This window comes from Ips typographus, linkage group LG11 (assembly GCF_016097725.1).
Source record: "Ips typographus isolate SLU linkage group LG11, UJ_Ityp_2.0, whole genome shotgun sequence".
NCBI lineage: Eukaryota > Metazoa > Arthropoda > Insecta > Coleoptera > Curculionidae > Ips > Ips typographus.
Genome location: NC_138432.1, coordinates 4,513,411 through 4,531,975, shown reverse-complemented (window position 1 = coordinate 4,531,975; position 18,565 = coordinate 4,513,411). Strand labels below are relative to the sequence as shown.

Sequence of the window (18,565 nt, the reverse complement as noted above, 5' to 3'; positions counted from 1 at the left end):
TACCCCCGGACGTTTCTGCTTTCCTAATACAATTCGCGGTTGTCTTTAAAAATTAGATTTTCTATCAGGAACACAGGAGCAAAGGACGGTGTTCTAAGTTTTCTTGACAATTGGTGAATGCGCTTGTGGGTCAGAAATAACGAAAATGTTACCCCCGGACGTTTCTGCTTTCCTAATACAATTCGCGGTTGTCTTTAAAAATTAGATTTTCTATCAGGAACACAGGAGCAAAGGACGGTGTTCTAAGTTTTCTTGACAATTGGTGAATGCGCTTGTGGGTCAGAAATAACGAAAATGTTACCCCCGGACGTTTCTGCTTTCCTAATACAATTCGCGGTTGTCTTTAAAAATTAGATTTTCTATCAGGAGCACAGGAGCAAAAGACGGTGTTCTAAGTTTTCTTGACAATTGGTGAATGCGCTTGTGGGTCAGAAATAACGAAAATTTTACCTCTGGGCGTTGCTGCTTTCCTAATACAATTCGCGGTTGTCTTTAAAAATTAGATTTTCTATCAGGAGTACAGGAGAAAGAGACGGTGTTCTAAGTTTTCTTGACAATTGGTGAATGCGCTTGTGAGTCAGAAATAACGAAAATTTTACCCCCGGACGTTTCTGCTTTCCTAATACAATTCGCGGTTGTCTTTAAAAATTAGATTTTCTATCAGGAGCACAGGAGCAAAGGACGGTGTTCTAAGTTTTCTTGACAATTGGTGAATGCGCTTGTGGGTCAGAAATAAGGAAAATTTTACCTCCGGGCATTTCTGCTTTCCTAATACAATTCGCGGTTATCTTTAAAAATCAGATTTTCTATCAGGAGTACAGGAGAAAGAGACGGTGTTCTAAGTTTTCTTGACAATTGGTGAATGCGCTTGTGAGTCAGAAATAACGAAAATTTTACCCCCGGACGTTTCTGCTTTCCTAATACAATTCGCGGTTGTCTTTAAAAATTAGATTTTCTATCAGGAGCACAGGAGCAAAGGACGGTGTTCTAAGTTTTCTTGACAATTGGTGAATGCGCTTGTGAGTCAGAAATAACGAAAATTTTACCCCCGGACGTTTCTGCTTTCCTAATACAATTCGCGGTTGTCTTTAAAAATTAGATTTTCTATCAGGAGCACAGGAGCAAAGGACGGTGTTCTAAGTTTTCTTGACAATTGGTGAATGCGCTTGTGGGTCAGAAATAACGAAAATTTTACCTCTGGGCGTTGCTGCTTTCCTAATACAATTCGCGGTTGTCTTTAAAAATTAGATTTTCTATCAGGAGTACAGGAGAAAGAGACGGTGTTCTAAGTTTTCTTGACAATTGGTGAATGCGCTTGTGAGTCAGAAATAACGAAAATTTTACCCCCGGACGTTTCTGCTTTCCTAATACAATTCGCGGTTGTCTTTAAAAATTAGATTTTCTATCAGGAGCACAGGAGCAAAGGACGGTGTTCTAAGTTTTCTTGACAATTGGTGAATGCGCTTGTGGGTCAGAAATAAGGAAAATTTTACCTCCGGGCATTTCTGCTTTCCTAATACAATTCGCGGTTATCTTTAAAAATCAGATTTTCTATCAGGAGTACAGGAGAAAGAGACGGTGTTCTAAGTTTTCTTGACAATTGGTGAATGCGCTTGTGAGTCAGAAATAACGAAAATTTTACCCCCGGACGTTTCTGCTTTCCTAATACAATTCGCGGTTGTCTTTAAAAATTAGATTTTCTATCAGGAGCACAGGAGCAAAGGACGGTGTTCTAAGTTTTCTTGACAATTGGTGAATGCGCTTGTGAGTCAGAAATAACGAAAATTTTACCCCCGGACGTTTCTGCTTTCCTAATACAATTCGCGGTTGTCTTTAAAAATTAGATTTTCTATCAGGAGCACAGGAGCAAAGGACGGTGTTCTAAGTTTTCTTGACAATTGGTGAATGCGCTTGTGGGTCAGAAATAACGAAAATTTTACCTCTGGGCGTTGCTGCTTTCCTAATACAATTCGCGGTTGTCTTTAAAAATTAGATTTTCTATCAGGAGTACAGGAGAAAGAGACGGTGTTCTAAGTTTTCTTGACAATTGGTGAATGCGCTTGTGAGTCAGAAATAACGAAAATTTTACCCCCGGACGTTTCTGCTTTCCTAATACAATTCGCGGTTGTCTTTAAAAATTAGATTTTCTATCAGGAGCACAGGAGCAAAGGACGGTGTTCTAAGTTTTCTTGACAATTGGTGAATGCGCTTGTGGGTCAGAAATAAGGAAAATTTTACCTCCGGGCATTTCTGCTTTCCTAATACAATTCGCGGTTATCTTTAAAAATCAGATTTTCTATCAGGAGTACAGGAGAAAGAGACGGTGTTCTAAGTTTTCTTGACAATTGGTGAATGCGCTTGTGAGTCAGAAATAACGAAAATTTTACCCCCGGACGTTTCTGCTTTCCTAATACAATTCGCGGTTGTCTTTAAAAATTAGATTTTCTATCAGGAGCACAGGAGCAAAGGACGGTGTTCTAAGTTTTCTTGACAATTGGTGAATGCGCTTGTGAGTCAGAAATAACGAAAATTTTACCTCTGGGCGTTGCTGCTTTCCTAATACAATTCGCGGTTGTCTTTAAAAATTAGATTTTCTATCAGGAGCACAGGAGCAAAGGACGGTGTTCTAAGTTTTCTTGACAATTGGTGAATGCGCTTGTGAGTCAGAAATAACGAAAATTTTACCCCCGGACGTTTCTGCTTTCCTAATACAATTCGCGGTTGTCTTTAAAAATTAGATTTTCTATCAGGAGCACAGGAGCAAAGGACGGTGTTCTAAGTTTTCTTGACAATTGGTGAATGCGCTTGTGGGTCAGAAATAAGGAAAATTTTACCTCCGGGCATTTCTGCTTTCCTAATACAATTCGCGGTTGTCTTTAAAAATTAGATTTTCTATCAGGAGTACAGGAGAAAGAGACGGTGTTCTAAGTTTTCTTGACAATTGGTGAATGCGCTTGTGGGTCAGAAATAACGAAAATTTTATCTCCGGGCATTTCTGCTTTCCTAATACAATTCGCGGTTGTCTTTAAAAATTAGATTTTCTATCAGGAGCACAGGAGCAAAAGACGGTGTTCTAAGTTTTCTTGACAATTGGTGAATGCGCTTGTGGGTCAGAAATAACGAAAATTTTACCTCTGGGCGTTGCTGCTTTCCTAATACAATTCGCGGTTGTCTTTAAAAATTAGATTTTCTATCAGGAGTACAGGAGAAAGAGACGGTGTTCTAAGTTTTCTTGACAATTGGTGAATGCGCTTGTGGGTCAGAAATAAGGAAAATTTTACCTCCGGGCATTTCTGCTTTCCTAATACAATTCGCGGTTGTCTTTAAAAATTAGATTTTCTATCAGGAGTACAGGAGAAAGAGACGGTGTTCTAAGTTTTCTTGACAATTGGTGAATGCGCTTGTGGGTCAGAAATAACGAAAATTTTACCTCTGGGCGTTGCTGCTTTCCTAATACAATTCGCGGTTGTCTTTAAAAATTAGATTTTCTATCAGGAGTACAGGAGAAAGAGACGGTGTTCTAAGTTTTCTTGACAATTGGTGAATGCGCTTGTGGGTCAGAAATAACGAAAATTTTACCTCTGGGCGTTGCTGCTTTCCTAATACAATTCGCGGTTGTCTTTAAAAATTAGATTTTCTATCAGGAGCACAGGAGCAAAGGACGGTGTTCTAAGTTTTCTTGACAATTGGTGAATGCGCTTGTGAGTCAGAAATAACGAAAATTTTACCCCCGGACGTTTCTGCTTTCCTAATACAATTCGCGGTTGTCTTTAAAAATTAGATTTTCTATCAGGAGCACAGGAGCAAAGGACGGTGTTCTAAGTTTTCTTGACAATTGGTGAATGCGCTTGTGGGTCAGAAATAACGAAAATTTTACCTCTGGGCGTTGCTGCTTTCCTAATACAATTCGCGGTTGTCTTTAAAAATTAGATTTTCTATCAGGAGTACAGGAGAAAGAGACGGTGTTCTAAGTTTTCTTGACAATTGGTGAATGCGCTTGTGGGTCAGAAATAACGAAAATTTTACCTCTGGGCGTTGCTGCTTTCCTAATACAATTCGCGGTTGTCTTTAAAAATTAGATTTTCTATCAGGAGCACAGGAGCAAAGGACGGTGTTCTAAGTTTTCTTGACAATTGGTGAATGCGCTTGTGAGTCAGAAATAACGAAAATTTTACCCCCGGACGTTTCTGCTTTCCTAATACAATTCGCGGTTGTCTTTAAAAATTAGATTTTCTATCAGGAGCACAGGAGCAAAGGACGGTGTTCTAAGTTTTCTTGACAATTGGTGAATGCGCTTGTGGGTCAGAAATAACGAAAATTTTACCTCTGGGCGTTGCTGCTTTCCTAATACAATTCGCGGTTGTCTTTAAAAATTAGATTTTCTATCAGGAGTACAGGAGAAAGAGACGGTGTTCTAAGTTTTCTTGACAATTGGTGAATGCGCTTGTGAGTCAGAAATAACGAAAATTTTACCCCCGGACGTTTCTGCTTTCCTAATACAATTCGCGGTTGTCTTTAAAAATTAGATTTTCTATCAGGAGCACAGGAGCAAAGGACGGTGTTCTAAGTTTTCTTGACAATTGGTGAATGCGCTTGTGAGTCAGAAATAACGAAAATTTTACCCCCGGACGTTTCTGCTTTCCTAATACAATTCGCGGTTGTCTTTAAAAATTAGATTTTCTATCAGGAGCACAGGAGCAAAGGACGGTGTTCTAAGTTTTCTTGACAATTGGTGAATGCGCTTGTGGGTCAGAAATAACGAAAATTTTACCTCTGGGCGTTGCTGCTTTCCTAATACAATTCGCGGTTGTCTTTAAAAATTAGATTTTCTATCAGGAGTACAGGAGAAAGAGACGGTGTTCTAAGTTTTCTTGACAATTGGTGAATGCGCTTGTGAGTCAGAAATAACGAAAATTTTACCCCCGGACGTTTCTGCTTTCCTAATACAATTCGCGGTTGTCTTTAAAAATTAGATTTTCTATCAGGAGCACAGGAGCAAAGGACGGTGTTCTAAGTTTTCTTGACAATTGGTGAATGCGCTTGTGAGTCAGAAATAACGAAAATTTTACCCCCGGACGTTTCTGCTTTCCTAATACAATTCGCGGTTGTCTTTAAAAATTAGATTTTCTATCAGGAGCACAGGAGCAAAGGACGGTGTTCTAAGTTTTCTTGACAATTGGTGAATGCGCTTGTGGGTCAGAAATAACGAAAATTTTACCTCTGGGCGTTGCTGCTTTCCTAATACAATTCGCGGTTGTCTTTAAAAATTAGATTTTCTATCAGGAGTACAGGAGAAAGAGACGGTGTTCTAAGTTTTCTTGACAATTGGTGAATGCGCTTGTGAGTCAGAAATAACGAAAATTTTACCCCCGGACGTTTCTGCTTTCCTAATACAATTCGCGGTTGTCTTTAAAAATTAGATTTTCTATCAGGAGCACAGGAGCAAAGGACGGTGTTCTAAGTTTTCTTGACAATTGGTGAATGCGCTTGTGAGTCAGAAATAACGAAAATTTTACCCCCGGACGTTTCTGCTTTCCTAATACAATTCGCGGTTGTCTTTAAAAATTAGATTTTCTATCAGGAGCACAGGAGCAAAGGACGGTGTTCTAAGTTTTCTTGACAATTGGTGAATGCGCTTGTGGGTCAGAAATAACGAAAATTTTACCTCTGGGCGTTGCTGCTTTCCTAATACAATTCGCGGTTGTCTTTAAAAATTAGATTTTCTATCAGGAGTACAGGAGAAAGAGACGGTGTTCTAAGTTTTCTTGACAATTGGTGAATGCGCTTGTGAGTCAGAAATAACGAAAATTTTACCCCTGGACGTTTCTGCTTTCCTAATACAATTCGCGGTTGTCTTTAAAAATTAGATTTTCTATCAGGAGCACAGGAGCAAAGGACGGTGTTCTAAGTTTTCTTGACAATTGGTGAATGCGCTTGTGGGTCAGAAATAACGAAAATTTTACCTCCGGGCGTTTCTGCTTTCCTAATACAATTCGCGGTTGTCTTTAAAAATTAGATTTTCTATCAGGAGTACAGGAGAAAGAGACGGTGTTCTAAGTTTTCTTGACAATTGGTGAATGCGCTTGTGAGTCAGAAATAACGAAAATTTTATCTCCGGGCATTTCTGCTTTCCTAATACAATTCGCGGTTGTCTTTAAAAATTAGATTTTCTATCAGGAGCACAGGAGCAAAGGACGGTGTTCTAAGTTTTCTTGACAATTGGTGAATGCGCTTGTGAGTCAGAAATAACGAAAATTTTACCCCCGGACGTTTCTGCTTTCCTAATACAATTCGCGGTTGTCTTTAAAAATTAGATTTTCTATCAGGAGCACAGGAGCAAAGAGACGGTGTTCTAAGTTTTCTTGACAATTGGTGAATGCGCTTGTGGGTCAGAAATAACGAAAATTTTATCTCCGGGCATTTCTGCTTTCCTAATACAATTCGCGGTTGTCTTTAAAAATTAGATTTTCTATCAGGAGTACAGGAGAAAGAGACGGTGTTCTAAGTTTTCTTGACAATTGGTGAATGCGCTTGTGGGTCAGAAATAACGAAAATTTTATCTCCGGGCATTTCTGCTTTCCTAATACAATTCGCGGTTGTCTTTAAAAATTAGATTTTCTATCAGGAGCACAGGAGCAAAAGACGGTGTTCTAAGTTTTCTTGACAATTGGTGAATGCGCTTGTGAGTCAGAAATAACGAAAATTTTATCTCCGGGCATTTCTGCTTTCCTAATACAATTCGCGGTTGTCTTTAAAAATTAGATTTTCTATCAGGAGCACAGGAGCAAAGGACGGTGTTCTAAGTTTTCTTGACAATTGGTGAATGCGCTTGTGGGTCAGAAATAACGAAAATTTTACCTCCGGGCGTTTCTGCTTTCCTAATACAATTCGCGGTTATCTTTAAAAATCAGGTTTTCTATCAGGAGCACAGGAGCAAAGGACGGTGTTCTAAGTTTTCTTGACAATTGGCAAATGCGTTTGTGTGTCAAAAAGGATAAATCACAATTGGTTTTAACACAGAAATGCTACCCGTGACGTCATAGTGGATGCTCGGAGGCTTAATAAGCTAATTTAAACTTGTGCAATGTTAAATTAATAGCTTTTAGAGTCGTTACTTTCACTTCAGGATAAAGGTAATTTTTAAAGAGTGTGAAATCAGAACACACTTCCCTGTTTTTACCTTTATTGTTCTTTTTAAGGACATATTTAGCTGTCAAAAGTAAATTTTTTTGACGTGCTCACTTTTACAGTAAAATTCAAATTAGTCTTCAACAATGCCATACGGTAACATCGAATCCCCCACCCAATATTACCCCGAAAACTATGTAAGAGGCTTAAAATGAAGTTTTTTCAAACAATTATACAAAGGCGCTTTTTAGAACTGTAATTTCTACTACCAAAATGAACTACAAAATATCCGAACTTCAGTTTGCAAGGTCCAAAAAGGTCTTACCGACCCACCCACAATTCGCTACTTTAACGAACGAAAGTGCCCGATTTATGTACATCAAATCAATAAGGACTCGAGTGTTTGTAGTAATTACGATGAAAAATTGACGACTCCTAGGAAAACAGCGGCTAATAATCAAAACAATGTGAATAAAATGGTTCTGGATAAGTTGGAGGAAACGTATTGGGCTACATGGAAGCCAAAGAAGGACTCCATGGACAGCTATAAATACAAAAAGCCTTTAAAAGTTACTAGTATGGGACTGTCCAGGGTTAAACCAAAGTTTTATGAACATAAAGGTACGTACGTATTGTGAACTACTCTAGCTGTAAGCACAATTGGTGAATGTTCTTGTGTGTCAAAAGTAACTTCCTTACATTTCTGTCCTGCTAATACAAGTACAAATTCTGAATTTTCTGTAAAATTTGTATTTTCTATCAGGAACACAGGAGTAACAAAAGGTTTCTTGGCAATTGGTGGATGCGCTTTTGTGTCAGGAGTAACCGAATTTCATCTCCACTTCCAGGGATAACTGAATTTTTACGTCTTTGTGTTTCTGCTCTCCTCATATAATTACACAATTTTTCTGAACATTTGTATTTTCTATCAGGAGCACAGAAGTACGAATAAAAGGTATTTTAAGCTTACTTGTTAATTGGTGGATGCGCTCATGTATTAGGTACTCCTGATACACAAGCAGAAAATTCGTTTTTTACCTAATTTTACCCCATTGCATTTCTGCTTTTCAAACAATACACGATTTTCTGTACAAATTGGATTTTCTATTAGGAGCACAGGAGTAAGAAAAGGTATTTTGGATTTTCTAGACAATTGGTGGATGCGCTTGTGTGTCAGGAGTAACAATTTTTTCTCTTTTGCGCTTTTACTTTCCTAATACACTCAATTTTCTCACAAAACATTTTGTCCTTAAGAGCCATTTGCTTACGAAACTTCCATCCCCCGTAACTCGGCCATATGGCAAAATTTAGGGAAATATTAAAGAACAAAAAATGTAGGGAATTTAATTTTCTATAAAAGCCTAAGAGGGATATTTTGTTTTTAAGAGCCTCAGAAAGGAGATATTTGCTTAGGAATGTTTAATGGAGGCAAAGTGTCTGAATGTCTACTTACGAAACTCCAATCCCTCATAATTCGGTTGCAAGGCAAAATTCAGGGAAATGTTAAGGAACAAAAAATGTAGGGAATTTAATCTTCTATAAAACCCTAAGAGGGACATTTTGTCGTTAAGATATTTGCTTAGGAATGTTTAATAGAGGCAAAGTGTCTGAATGTCTACTTACGAAACTCCAATCCCTCATAATTCGGTTGCAAGGCAAAATTCAGGGAAATGTTAAGGAACAAAAAATGTAGGGAATTTAATCTTCTATAAAACCCTAAGAGGGACATTTTGTCGTTAAGGGCCTCAGAAGGAAGATATTTGCTTAGGAATGTTTAATGGAGGCAAAGTGTCTGAATGTCTACTTACAAAACTTCAATCCCTCATAATTCGCTTGCAAGGCAAAATTCAAGAAAATGTCAAGGGACAAAAATTGAAGCTGGTTTAATTCTCTTCCAAAAATTGACTGACATCCTTGTTTCAGCGTTTAAAGGAGAATCTCACGGAGACACCAACGATGTTATCAATTATTTCAAAGCAAAACGATTCGACTCGAGTTGTAGTGACACAGCCGCTTGCAAAACTTCAGCTTTGCTAGAAGCACCAAAACGAAGAGAAATCGCAAAACAACTTGTAAAACAAGAATTGTCAGTTTCACAGGAAATTCAGACGGAAGTTCACTGTCCGGTAATTCTAAAAGACGATTCCAATAAACAGCTCAGTTTGACTGAACCCGAGCAAGAACCAGTTAAGGAGGAAATCCAGCAAGTGAAACTGCAGAAAACAAAAAGCAAAAAGAATAAAAGTGAGAGTGGAAGCCCGAAAACCAAATTGACAGCTGATGTGACTGACAAACCAGCAGAATCGCCTGAAAACGCTTTTGTACAGCACAAAGACTCCATAGAGATAACCAAGAAAAAGCAGGAGAAGGAAGGACAGAAGGAGCACTACAAACAACCGAAATGCATTCGTTTGTACCGGAAAACTGGAACAACCACTGGATATATGAAAGGTGGTACATATCCATTAAAATCCTGCCTCAGAAAAGACCAAGGACCTTTCAGGCTTGGTCCACCTGGCAGTCCTTTGTTTATCACTAGCAGCTCGTTTTCAAACAGGAAAAGAAAATAAATACAATTTCAATGTACAGAAACTCGATAATAAATGTATTTCTTTAACAAAATTAGTTTTTGTTAGCAATTTTCACTTCTTTGACGGGTTTTTGTCCGGTGACAAAACTTTCACCCAAAGAAACGTATTCTCTTATGAACATGCTGGCTCGTTTTAAGCAGTGAGCCTCAAAACCGTTGATTTTGGGCATGTGAGATGAAAGCACTCCATGTCGACCTGAAACGAATCATATTTGTGACAAAAAATTCAAATTATTTGCACTAAAATTAAGTTTTATGCAAAATCTTATTAAAAAAGAATTAATAATCAATTCCTGCAAGGCTAAAATATATACCAAAGAAAAGACACACTAACCTACTTGATTAGTACACGTCTGTGCTGAAACTATCAAAATCCAGCTCATAAAGCTATAAAATACTACTGATTATTGATTAGTCTCTTACAACATATTAACATATTTTATACTGTTGTGTCAGTCCAGTCAAGTTTTGACAGTTTATAATTCTTTGACAGTTGTCACGTGATACTTAGCGATAATTATCACGTGACAACTGTCAAAGAATTAGTTAGTTAAGTTATTTATAATTAAGCACGTCAAAAATGTCAAAATTTTGTTTCTCAAGCCAAGAAAATCATATTGTATCTACGCTTTATTTACGGTTTGTTTGATAACTAATTATTGACATGTACTTCCAGGTACATTTTGACAGTTGTCCCGTAAGTGACAGTTATCACGTGACACTAGACTGCTCGTATAGTACACGTCCATTCCACAAGTGTCTAAACCCAGCCCATGAAGCTATAAAATACTAGCTGATTAGTTTTCTGCCATTGGATGTGTGTTGTGTCGTTCCAGTCAAGTTTTGACAGTTTATACTGGTTTGACAGTTGTCACGTGATACTTAGCGACGTTATTCATAGACAATCACGTCAAAATTTTGGTCTGTCAAGCAAAGAAAATCATACTTTTTTCTGGGCTTTATCAAAGTCTGTTTGATAGCTGACATATAATTTTGAGCACATTTTGACAGTGGTCACGCGAGTGACAGTTATCACGACGGCACTAGACTACTTGATTAGTACCCATATATCCCACAACTCCCAAAATCCAGCTTATGAAGCTATGAAAAACTACTGATTACTGATTAGTTTCTTACCATTGGAAAAAAACACATCTTTAATACTGTCGTGTGGTTCCAATCTAGTTTTGACAGTTTATACTGGTTTGACAGTTGACACGTGACACTCAGCTATGTTTTTTTATAGACAGGAAAGTCAAAAAGTTGGGCTTTATCAAGGTTGGTTAGATAGCTAACCGACATTCACTTTAAGGTACATTTTGACATTTGTCACGTGAGTGAAAGTTATCATGTACTTTTAGGCATATATTTTGACAGTTGTCACGTGAGTGACAGTTATCACGTGACACTAGACTACTCGTATTATAAACGTAAATGCCACAACTGTCACAATCCAGTCCATAAAGCTATACAATACTAGCCGATTAGTTTTCTGGCATTCGAAATTTTTTGTTATACTGTTGTGTCGTTCCAGACAAGTTTTGACAGTTTATACTGGTTTGACAGTTGTCATTTCACACTCAGCTACGTTTTTCATAGACAGAAACGTCAAAAATATTAAAATTTTGTCTGTCAAGCAAAGAAAATCATAGTTTCTCTGGGCTTTATCACGGTTTGGTTGGTAGGTGTATAACATGTAATTTCAGGTATATATTTTGACAGTTGTCACGTGAGTGACAGTTATCACGTGACACGTAGTATAAACGTAAATGCCACAACTGTCACAATCCAGTTCATGAAGCTATACAATACTAGCCGATTAGTTTTCTGGCATTCGAAATTTTTTGTTTTACTGTTGTGTCGTTCCAGACAAGTTTTGACAGTTTCTACTGGTTTGACAGTTGTCACGTGACCCTCAGCTATGTTTTTTATATGCAGAGTGTGTAAACCTACTCCACTGGATGAAGAAAAACATTCTGAACATTTTTCGTCCCTTGCAAAATTTCCGTAACTATAACCATGTGCGAGATTTCAATTTTTTTTACTTTTTTTTGGAAATTTTATCAAAATTTTGAAAACTCTGTATCTACAACATTTTTGAGGTTTCAGCGACCGTAAAAAGCTCAAAACGTCCATCTTGAAATGCTCTTTCACTTCGTGGTAATCTCAATAGGATTGAACATATACAGGGTGTTGACAAAAATAAAAGAAAAATAGTTAAACTTGAAGCTAACGCTCTGCAGGTCGTGACCACGTTTACACGGTTTTAACTCGGTATAAACCTAGTCCGTTGGGTGCAGAAAGTCATTACATGTACATTTTTGGTAACTTGCAAAATTTCCGTAACTCTAACCTTCTTGGAGATATTTTTTTCCTTTTTTTTTGGAAAATTTTATCAATATTTTGAAAATTCCGTATCTCCGCCATTTGTAGGGTTTCAGCGACTATAAAAAGCTCAAAATGTTTGTCTTGAACTGCTCTTTCATCTTGCGCTAACCGCAACACAATTGAATATATACAGAGTGTCCAAAAAACAAAAAAAACCTGTCACATTTGAAACTAAAGCTCTGCCAATCGTAACCACGTTTATTCGGTTCTAAGTGGATGTAAGCAGACCACTAGTAGCAGAAACTAATTTTGAGCATTTTTGGACTTTTACAATATTTTCGTAACTCTAACCGTTTCCGAGATATTTGACTTTTGTCTTTTTTCAGCAACTGCAAAAAGCTCAAAATGTTGAGCATATTTGGTCTTCTCTAACCGTGTTAGAGATATTCGGTTCTTTTACATTTAGTTTTGAAAAATATATGAACATTTTGATAACTCTATATCTTCGCTATTTTTGGGATTTCAGCGACCGTAAATAGCTCAAAATGTTCGTCTTGAACTGCTCTCGCACCTCGAGGTAACCACAACACGATTGAACATATACAGGGCGTTCAAAAAACAAACAAACAAAACGACTCACCTAATCTGACTATGGAAGTCATATACGGCAAAAACTGGCCAATGTGAGAAGTCTGGCTGACAAAGGCACAGTCCACGCAATTTGTTTCACCGCTAAACGCCTTCAGTTGAGCATTGACAAATCTACAAATGGCTAATGCTGGTGACAAGCATACAGTTCCATTATCTCCGTACAACTTGATTACTTCATCTTCAGCTATTGCAATCGAATCTTGAATGATTTTATGGTGTTGCTACAAGGAAGATCATGATAATTACAGTTTTAAAGAAATTTAACCAAAATTCAAAAAATCTGATTTTACTACCAAAACAACAAAATTTAAGCCTGCTATGGAATAATACAGTGTGTCCATAAAGTATGGATTATACAGAGTTATTCACGTTATTCGACACGGAAGATTGTGACTAAACTATTTAGTTTTAAAATATATTTTTCTACGACCCATATAGAAAATAACATTTTTCTCCCCAATGAAAGTGCCACTAGGGTGCCCCTGGTTATCGAATGAATTCCATACATTATGAACACACATGTTTTAGGTATACCGGATGGACTTTTTCCGGTCTGCTTTGTGACACACAAGCCACCAAACATCCTTTGGACAACCCGCCTATAACTGGACATCTCACAGTACTAACATCCTGACCACTTATCAGACCAATGTAATAGTTAGCTCTCATGCAGCCTAACGAAGATATTCCAATGATTTTGCGTGGATCGTACACTCCAGCTTTTTTGTATTCCTTAAAAAAATCAAATTTTAGTTGTTGGAAAAAGTTATTTATGGATTATTTCGCAAAAGAAAGGTGAAAGAAGAAGAATAGACGATGCAAAGGCTAATGCAACAAACAAATGACATTTTAGCAATTGTCATTAGTTTTCTGTGAAGAAATTGCTGTCAGCTGGATTGTTTTCTTTTTAGCCTTTTCAAAATGCATCTTTTTCAAAATCTTTACTATACAGGGTGTCCTTGAATTGGTGTCACGTAAGAAGAGATAATACATTCAAAAATATGAGAAAAAGATTCTATAAACGTCTCCTCTTCCACTTCCCACCTTTCAAAAGCTTCTTTCTTCTCCAACATACCGGATGTCAAATGACACTGAGAACAGACAAAGGAAACTGAGTTGTTTTTAGTGTAAACCAAATGATTTTACATAAACCAGTGGCGGAAATTTTGGTGTTGTTATTATTGCCTTAAACTGCTACGTCACTGAAAAACTGAGTACTCTACAAACATGTTCTAAAGTCTTGCAGTATTCTACATCAAAAATATATCTTGGCAAAAGAAAGTAAAAGTTACGGGCTACATTTTGACGTTTGAATGATCCTCCTAGCTGTCACAGTAACCAAGTTTGAAGCTGTCAAATTGATTGACATTTTCAATAAAACTTATCTACTTGCACTGCTCTTTGACCAATCAAATATTTCGGTTATTTGTAAGTTTTCAAAGAAAATTGTGTTTAGTTAAAAGAAAGTCAGAATTACGAGCTATATTTTGACATTTAAACGAACCTCCTAACTGGCAAAGGGGCTAAGTTAAGAGCTGTCAAATTTTGACACCTTCAATATTTCTAGTACAGTTTCATGTCAAATATCTCTGTTATATGTAATTTCTTGAAAAAAATTATTAAGGTAAACGAAAATCAAGTTTATGGCAGTTGTCACGTGATACTAAAACACTATTTCCTTAGACATTTACGTGTCAACTGTCAAATTAAGCATCATGAAACTCTAAAGTACATTTTGGGTCTAACGCAGCAACAAACTGTCCCAAATGTGCTTTTTAGAGCTTCATGCCCAGGCTGGGAAAAGTTTGTCAGTTTTGACGTTTATGGCAGTTGTCACGTGATACTAAAATACCATTTTTTTAGACATTTATGTGTCAACTGTCAAAATAAGGATCAAGAAACTCTAAAATACACTTTGGGTCTAACGCAGCAAATAAACAGTCCCAAATGTGTTTTTTAGAGCTTCATGCCCAGATTGGGCAAAGATTTGTCAGTTTTGACGTTTATGGAAGTTGTCACGTGATACTAAAATACCATTTTCTTAGACATTTACGTGTCAACTGTCAAAATAAGGATCATGAAACTCTAAAATACACTTTGGGTCTAACGCAGCAAATAAACTGTCCCAAATGTGTTTTTTAGAGCTTCATGTCCAGAGTGGGAAAAGTTTGTCAGTTTTGACGTTTATGGCAGTTGTCATGTGATGCAAAAACACCATTTTTTTAGACGTTTACGTGTCAACTGTCAAATTATGGATCATAAAACTCTAAAATACACTTTGGGTCTAACGCAGCAAATAAACTGTCCCAAATGTGTTTTTTAGAGCTTCATGCCCAGACTGGGCAAAGATTTGTCAGTTTTGACGTTTAAGGCAGTTGTCACGTGATGCAAAAACACCATTTTCTTAGACATTTACCTGTCAACTGTCAAATTAAAGATCATGAAACTCTAAAATACATTTTGGGTCAAACGCAGGAACAAACTGTTCCAAATGTGCTTTTTAGAGCTTCATGCCCAGGCTGGGAAAAGTTTGTCAGTTTTGACGTTTAAGGCAGTTGTCACGTGATACTAAAATACCAATTTTTTAGACATTTACGTGTCAACTGTCAAATTAAGGATCATGAAACTCTCAAATACATTTTGGGTCTAACGCAGCAAACAAACTGTCCCAAATGTGTTTTTTAGAGCTTATGCCCAGGCTGGGAAAAGTTTGTCAGTTTTGACGTTTATGGCAGTTGTCACGTGATACTAAAATACCATTTTTTTAGACATTTACGTGTCAACTGTCAAAATAAGGATCATGAAACTCTCAAATACACTTTGGGTCTGACGCAGCAACAAACTGTTCCAAATGTGTTTTTTAGAGCTTCATGCCCAGACTGGGCAAAGATTTGTCAGTTTTGACGTTTATGGCAGTTGTCACGTGATACTAAAATACCATTTTCTTAGACATTTACCTGTCAACGGTTAAATTAAGGATCATGAAACTCTAAAGTACATTTTGGGTCTAACGCAACAAAACAAAACTTAGAGCTTCATGGACAGACTGAGCAAAGTTTGTGAGTTTTGAGGTTTATGGCAGTTGTCACGTGATACTAAACTACCATTTTCTTAGACATTTAGGTGTCTACTGTCAAATTAAGGATCATAAAACTCTAAAATCCGAGCTACTTTTTGACGTTTGAACGAATAACTTCCTTAGTTAAAAAAAGTCTCTTATTTTAGCTTTGACAGCTTATAGTTTCACTATTTTGACAGTTACAGAGGTCTAGTTTTGACCACTGTGTAACCCGTAAACTCCTTTTTAAACATCTTGTTAGAGAGTTACAGGAAATGTCAATAGTTAGTGAGTTATCGCATGAAAAACTTTAAGTTTACTATCTTAACTTTGTCAGCTCGTAATTCCGCCATTTTGACAGTTACGCAAACCGAATTTTGACGACTGTGTAGTCCGTGAGTAGACAATTGTAGCAAAATTTGAATAGTTTAGTAAAAAATTTTAAATTGCTATCACAACTTTGACAGATCCTAATTCCCAAGTCTAAGTTTGACCACTATGCAGCTCGTGAAATCTTTTTTAATTCTCCTATGAGGGAGTCATAGCAACTGCTAAAAATTAGGAAGTTTTCGCATGAGAAATCCTAACTTTGCTATCTTAACTTTGACAGCTCGTGATACCGTCATTTTGACAGATACGCAAGTCTAGTTTTGACCACTGTGTAGTCCGTAAAATCCTTTTTAAATTCCTTACTAAAGAGTTGTAACAAATTTTTATAATTAAGGAGTTATCGCATGATTAACGTTAAATTAGCATCAGCTGTCAATTTGTGACACCTTCAATAATTCTAGTACCGTTTTACACTATTGTATGATGTCAAATATATCGGTTATTTGTAATTTTTTAAAGAAAATTAGATTGAGAAAAAAGGAAGCCGAAATTACGGGCAACATTTTGACGTTCTAGCGAAATTTTTAGCTGTCATAGTGACAAAGTTACCACGTGTCAAATAAGGACACCTGTCATCTTTAAAGAAACAAAGAAAGGTGGTAGTTTGAAGAAAACGGAGAGAGAGACTTTTAAAGCAGATAGGGAAAGAAAAATGACAGAAAGAGACAGTTTGAGTTTATGAGGAACACATTATACTTTCAATATCTGTGGAAGGGAGTATACTAGTTTTGTATTTCAATTTGGCGTGCACAACAGTGTTCTAGGCCGGTTTTCTCAGTTATTAGTGTTTTTTTCATAAAAACTCTATCTTGACAAAAGAAAGTCGAAGTTTTGGGCTATATTTTGACGTTGGAGCAAACCTCCCAACTGTCACAGGAACCAAGTTAGGAGCTGTCAAATTGTGACATCTTTATAGCTTCATCAAGTTTTTTGTTGAACTTTTTTTGTGTAATAACCCTGAATTTTTCCTGTTATTATAATGATTGATAGATAATGACTTACCTCTGATATTAAAGGAACAAACGCTTCGATAGGTGGTTTGGCCACACAAAATACAACTTTGGGATTGAACTCTATACAGTGCATGGTGGCGCTTAGCACATCGTCCAAGTTTCTTTCAAAGAGCGTTTTGGGACATTCGCTAATTTTTTTCCTGCATCCGCCCACCGACAAGATTAAATCAGAATCCTGCAAAAAAAACCGTTAAAATTTTTAAAGTAAAAAATTGCAAAAAATTACCAGAACTGCGTGTTTTAAAACTGAAATTCCGCAGTACGATTTGACTTTGGTTTTCGTGTCAATGTGGCTCAAATCTTCAGCTACAACGCATATTGAGTCGTCTTTGTCGTAGAGCCTTAATTCGGAAATCAGTGGACATTGTTTCAGTAGCAAACCGACGTGACGACCAATTTTATGAGCCGCATCTGAAATCACTGAATAAGCATCTCAAATGTCTAATTCTCAAAGTATTTACCAAGAACAGTGACCGTAAAATTTTGTTTTATGCTGTTTTGAATTGGAGTGCAGGACTGGGAATAAGTTCTGCACGTGATTGAAACGTTTACGAGCAGTTTTAACGAACCGTTCACTAGAAATTTGGAAAACATTTTTTTTTTGGAACTGTCACTCAAAAAGTGACGGATAATTGGACAGTTGGTGGTTTTTGGTAACAAAACTCACCTCAACTAACAAAAATTTACATGTTAAAGCTGACGCAAATACTCCAAAAAAAGTGATTACAGTTACCGATTACAACTACTACTCAATTGTATAAAATCTTGAATTATCTCCCTTCTAACGCCCTTGAGGGCAAAATGTCCCTCTTAGGTTTACGTAGAAAATTACATTTTCTACATTTTTTGTCCTGTAACATTTCCCTGAATTTTGCCATATAATCGAGTTACATTGAAGTTCCGTAAGTAGACATTCAGACACTTGCCCCCATTAAACATTCCTAAGCAAATATCTCCTTTCCGAGGTCCTTAAGGACAAAATGTATTTGTAAGGTTTTGGTAGAAAATTAAATTTCCTACAATTTTTGTCCCTTAACATTTCCCTGAATTTTGTCATGTGACTGAGTTACGGGAGATTGAAGTTCCCGTAAGTAGACATTCAAACACTTGCCCCCATTAAACATCCCTAAGCAAATATTTCCTTTCTGAGGTCCTTAAGGACAAAATGTCTCTGTAAGGTTTTGATAGAAAATTAAATTTTCTACAATTTTTGTCTCTTAACATTTCCCTGAATTTTGTCATGTGACTGAGTTACGGGAGATTGAAGTTCCCGTAAGTAGACATTCAGACACTTTACGCTTACTAAACATTATTAGGCAAAAATCTCCCTTCTGAAGCCCTTAAGGACAAAATGTTCCTCTTAGGTTTACGTAGAAAATTACATTTTCTACATTTTTTGTCCTGTAA

General features: G+C 36.9%; 2 protein-coding genes across 2 annotated transcripts; one reads left to right on the top strand and one right to left on the bottom strand.

Annotated features, from left to right (window-relative positions):
• Positions 1–7,188: 7,188 nt before the first annotated feature.
• On the top strand, positions 7,189–9,750 carry LOC145736044 (uncharacterized). Its single transcript, XM_081990255.1, has 3 exons — positions 7,189–7,325; positions 7,380–7,749; positions 9,052–9,750. The coding sequence occupies exons 1-3, from the start codon at positions 7,275–7,277 to the stop codon at positions 9,696–9,698; spliced, it is 1,068 nt and encodes a 355-aa protein (XP_081846381.1). The 5' UTR covers positions 7,189–7,274; the 3' UTR covers positions 9,699–9,750.
• Positions 9,705–17,798, bottom strand: LOC145736043 (malate dehydrogenase, mitochondrial-like). The gene is made up of 6 exons (XM_081990254.1): positions 17,620–17,798; positions 17,385–17,569; positions 17,148–17,333; positions 13,232–13,429; positions 12,687–12,918; positions 9,705–9,914 (listed from the first exon to the last, which is right to left on the bottom strand). Exons 1-6 carry the CDS (start codon positions 17,750–17,752, stop codon positions 9,751–9,753), a joined length of 1,098 nt encoding a protein of 365 aa, XP_081846380.1. The 5' UTR covers positions 17,753–17,798; the 3' UTR covers positions 9,705–9,750.
• Positions 17,799–18,565: the final 767 nt, after the last annotated feature.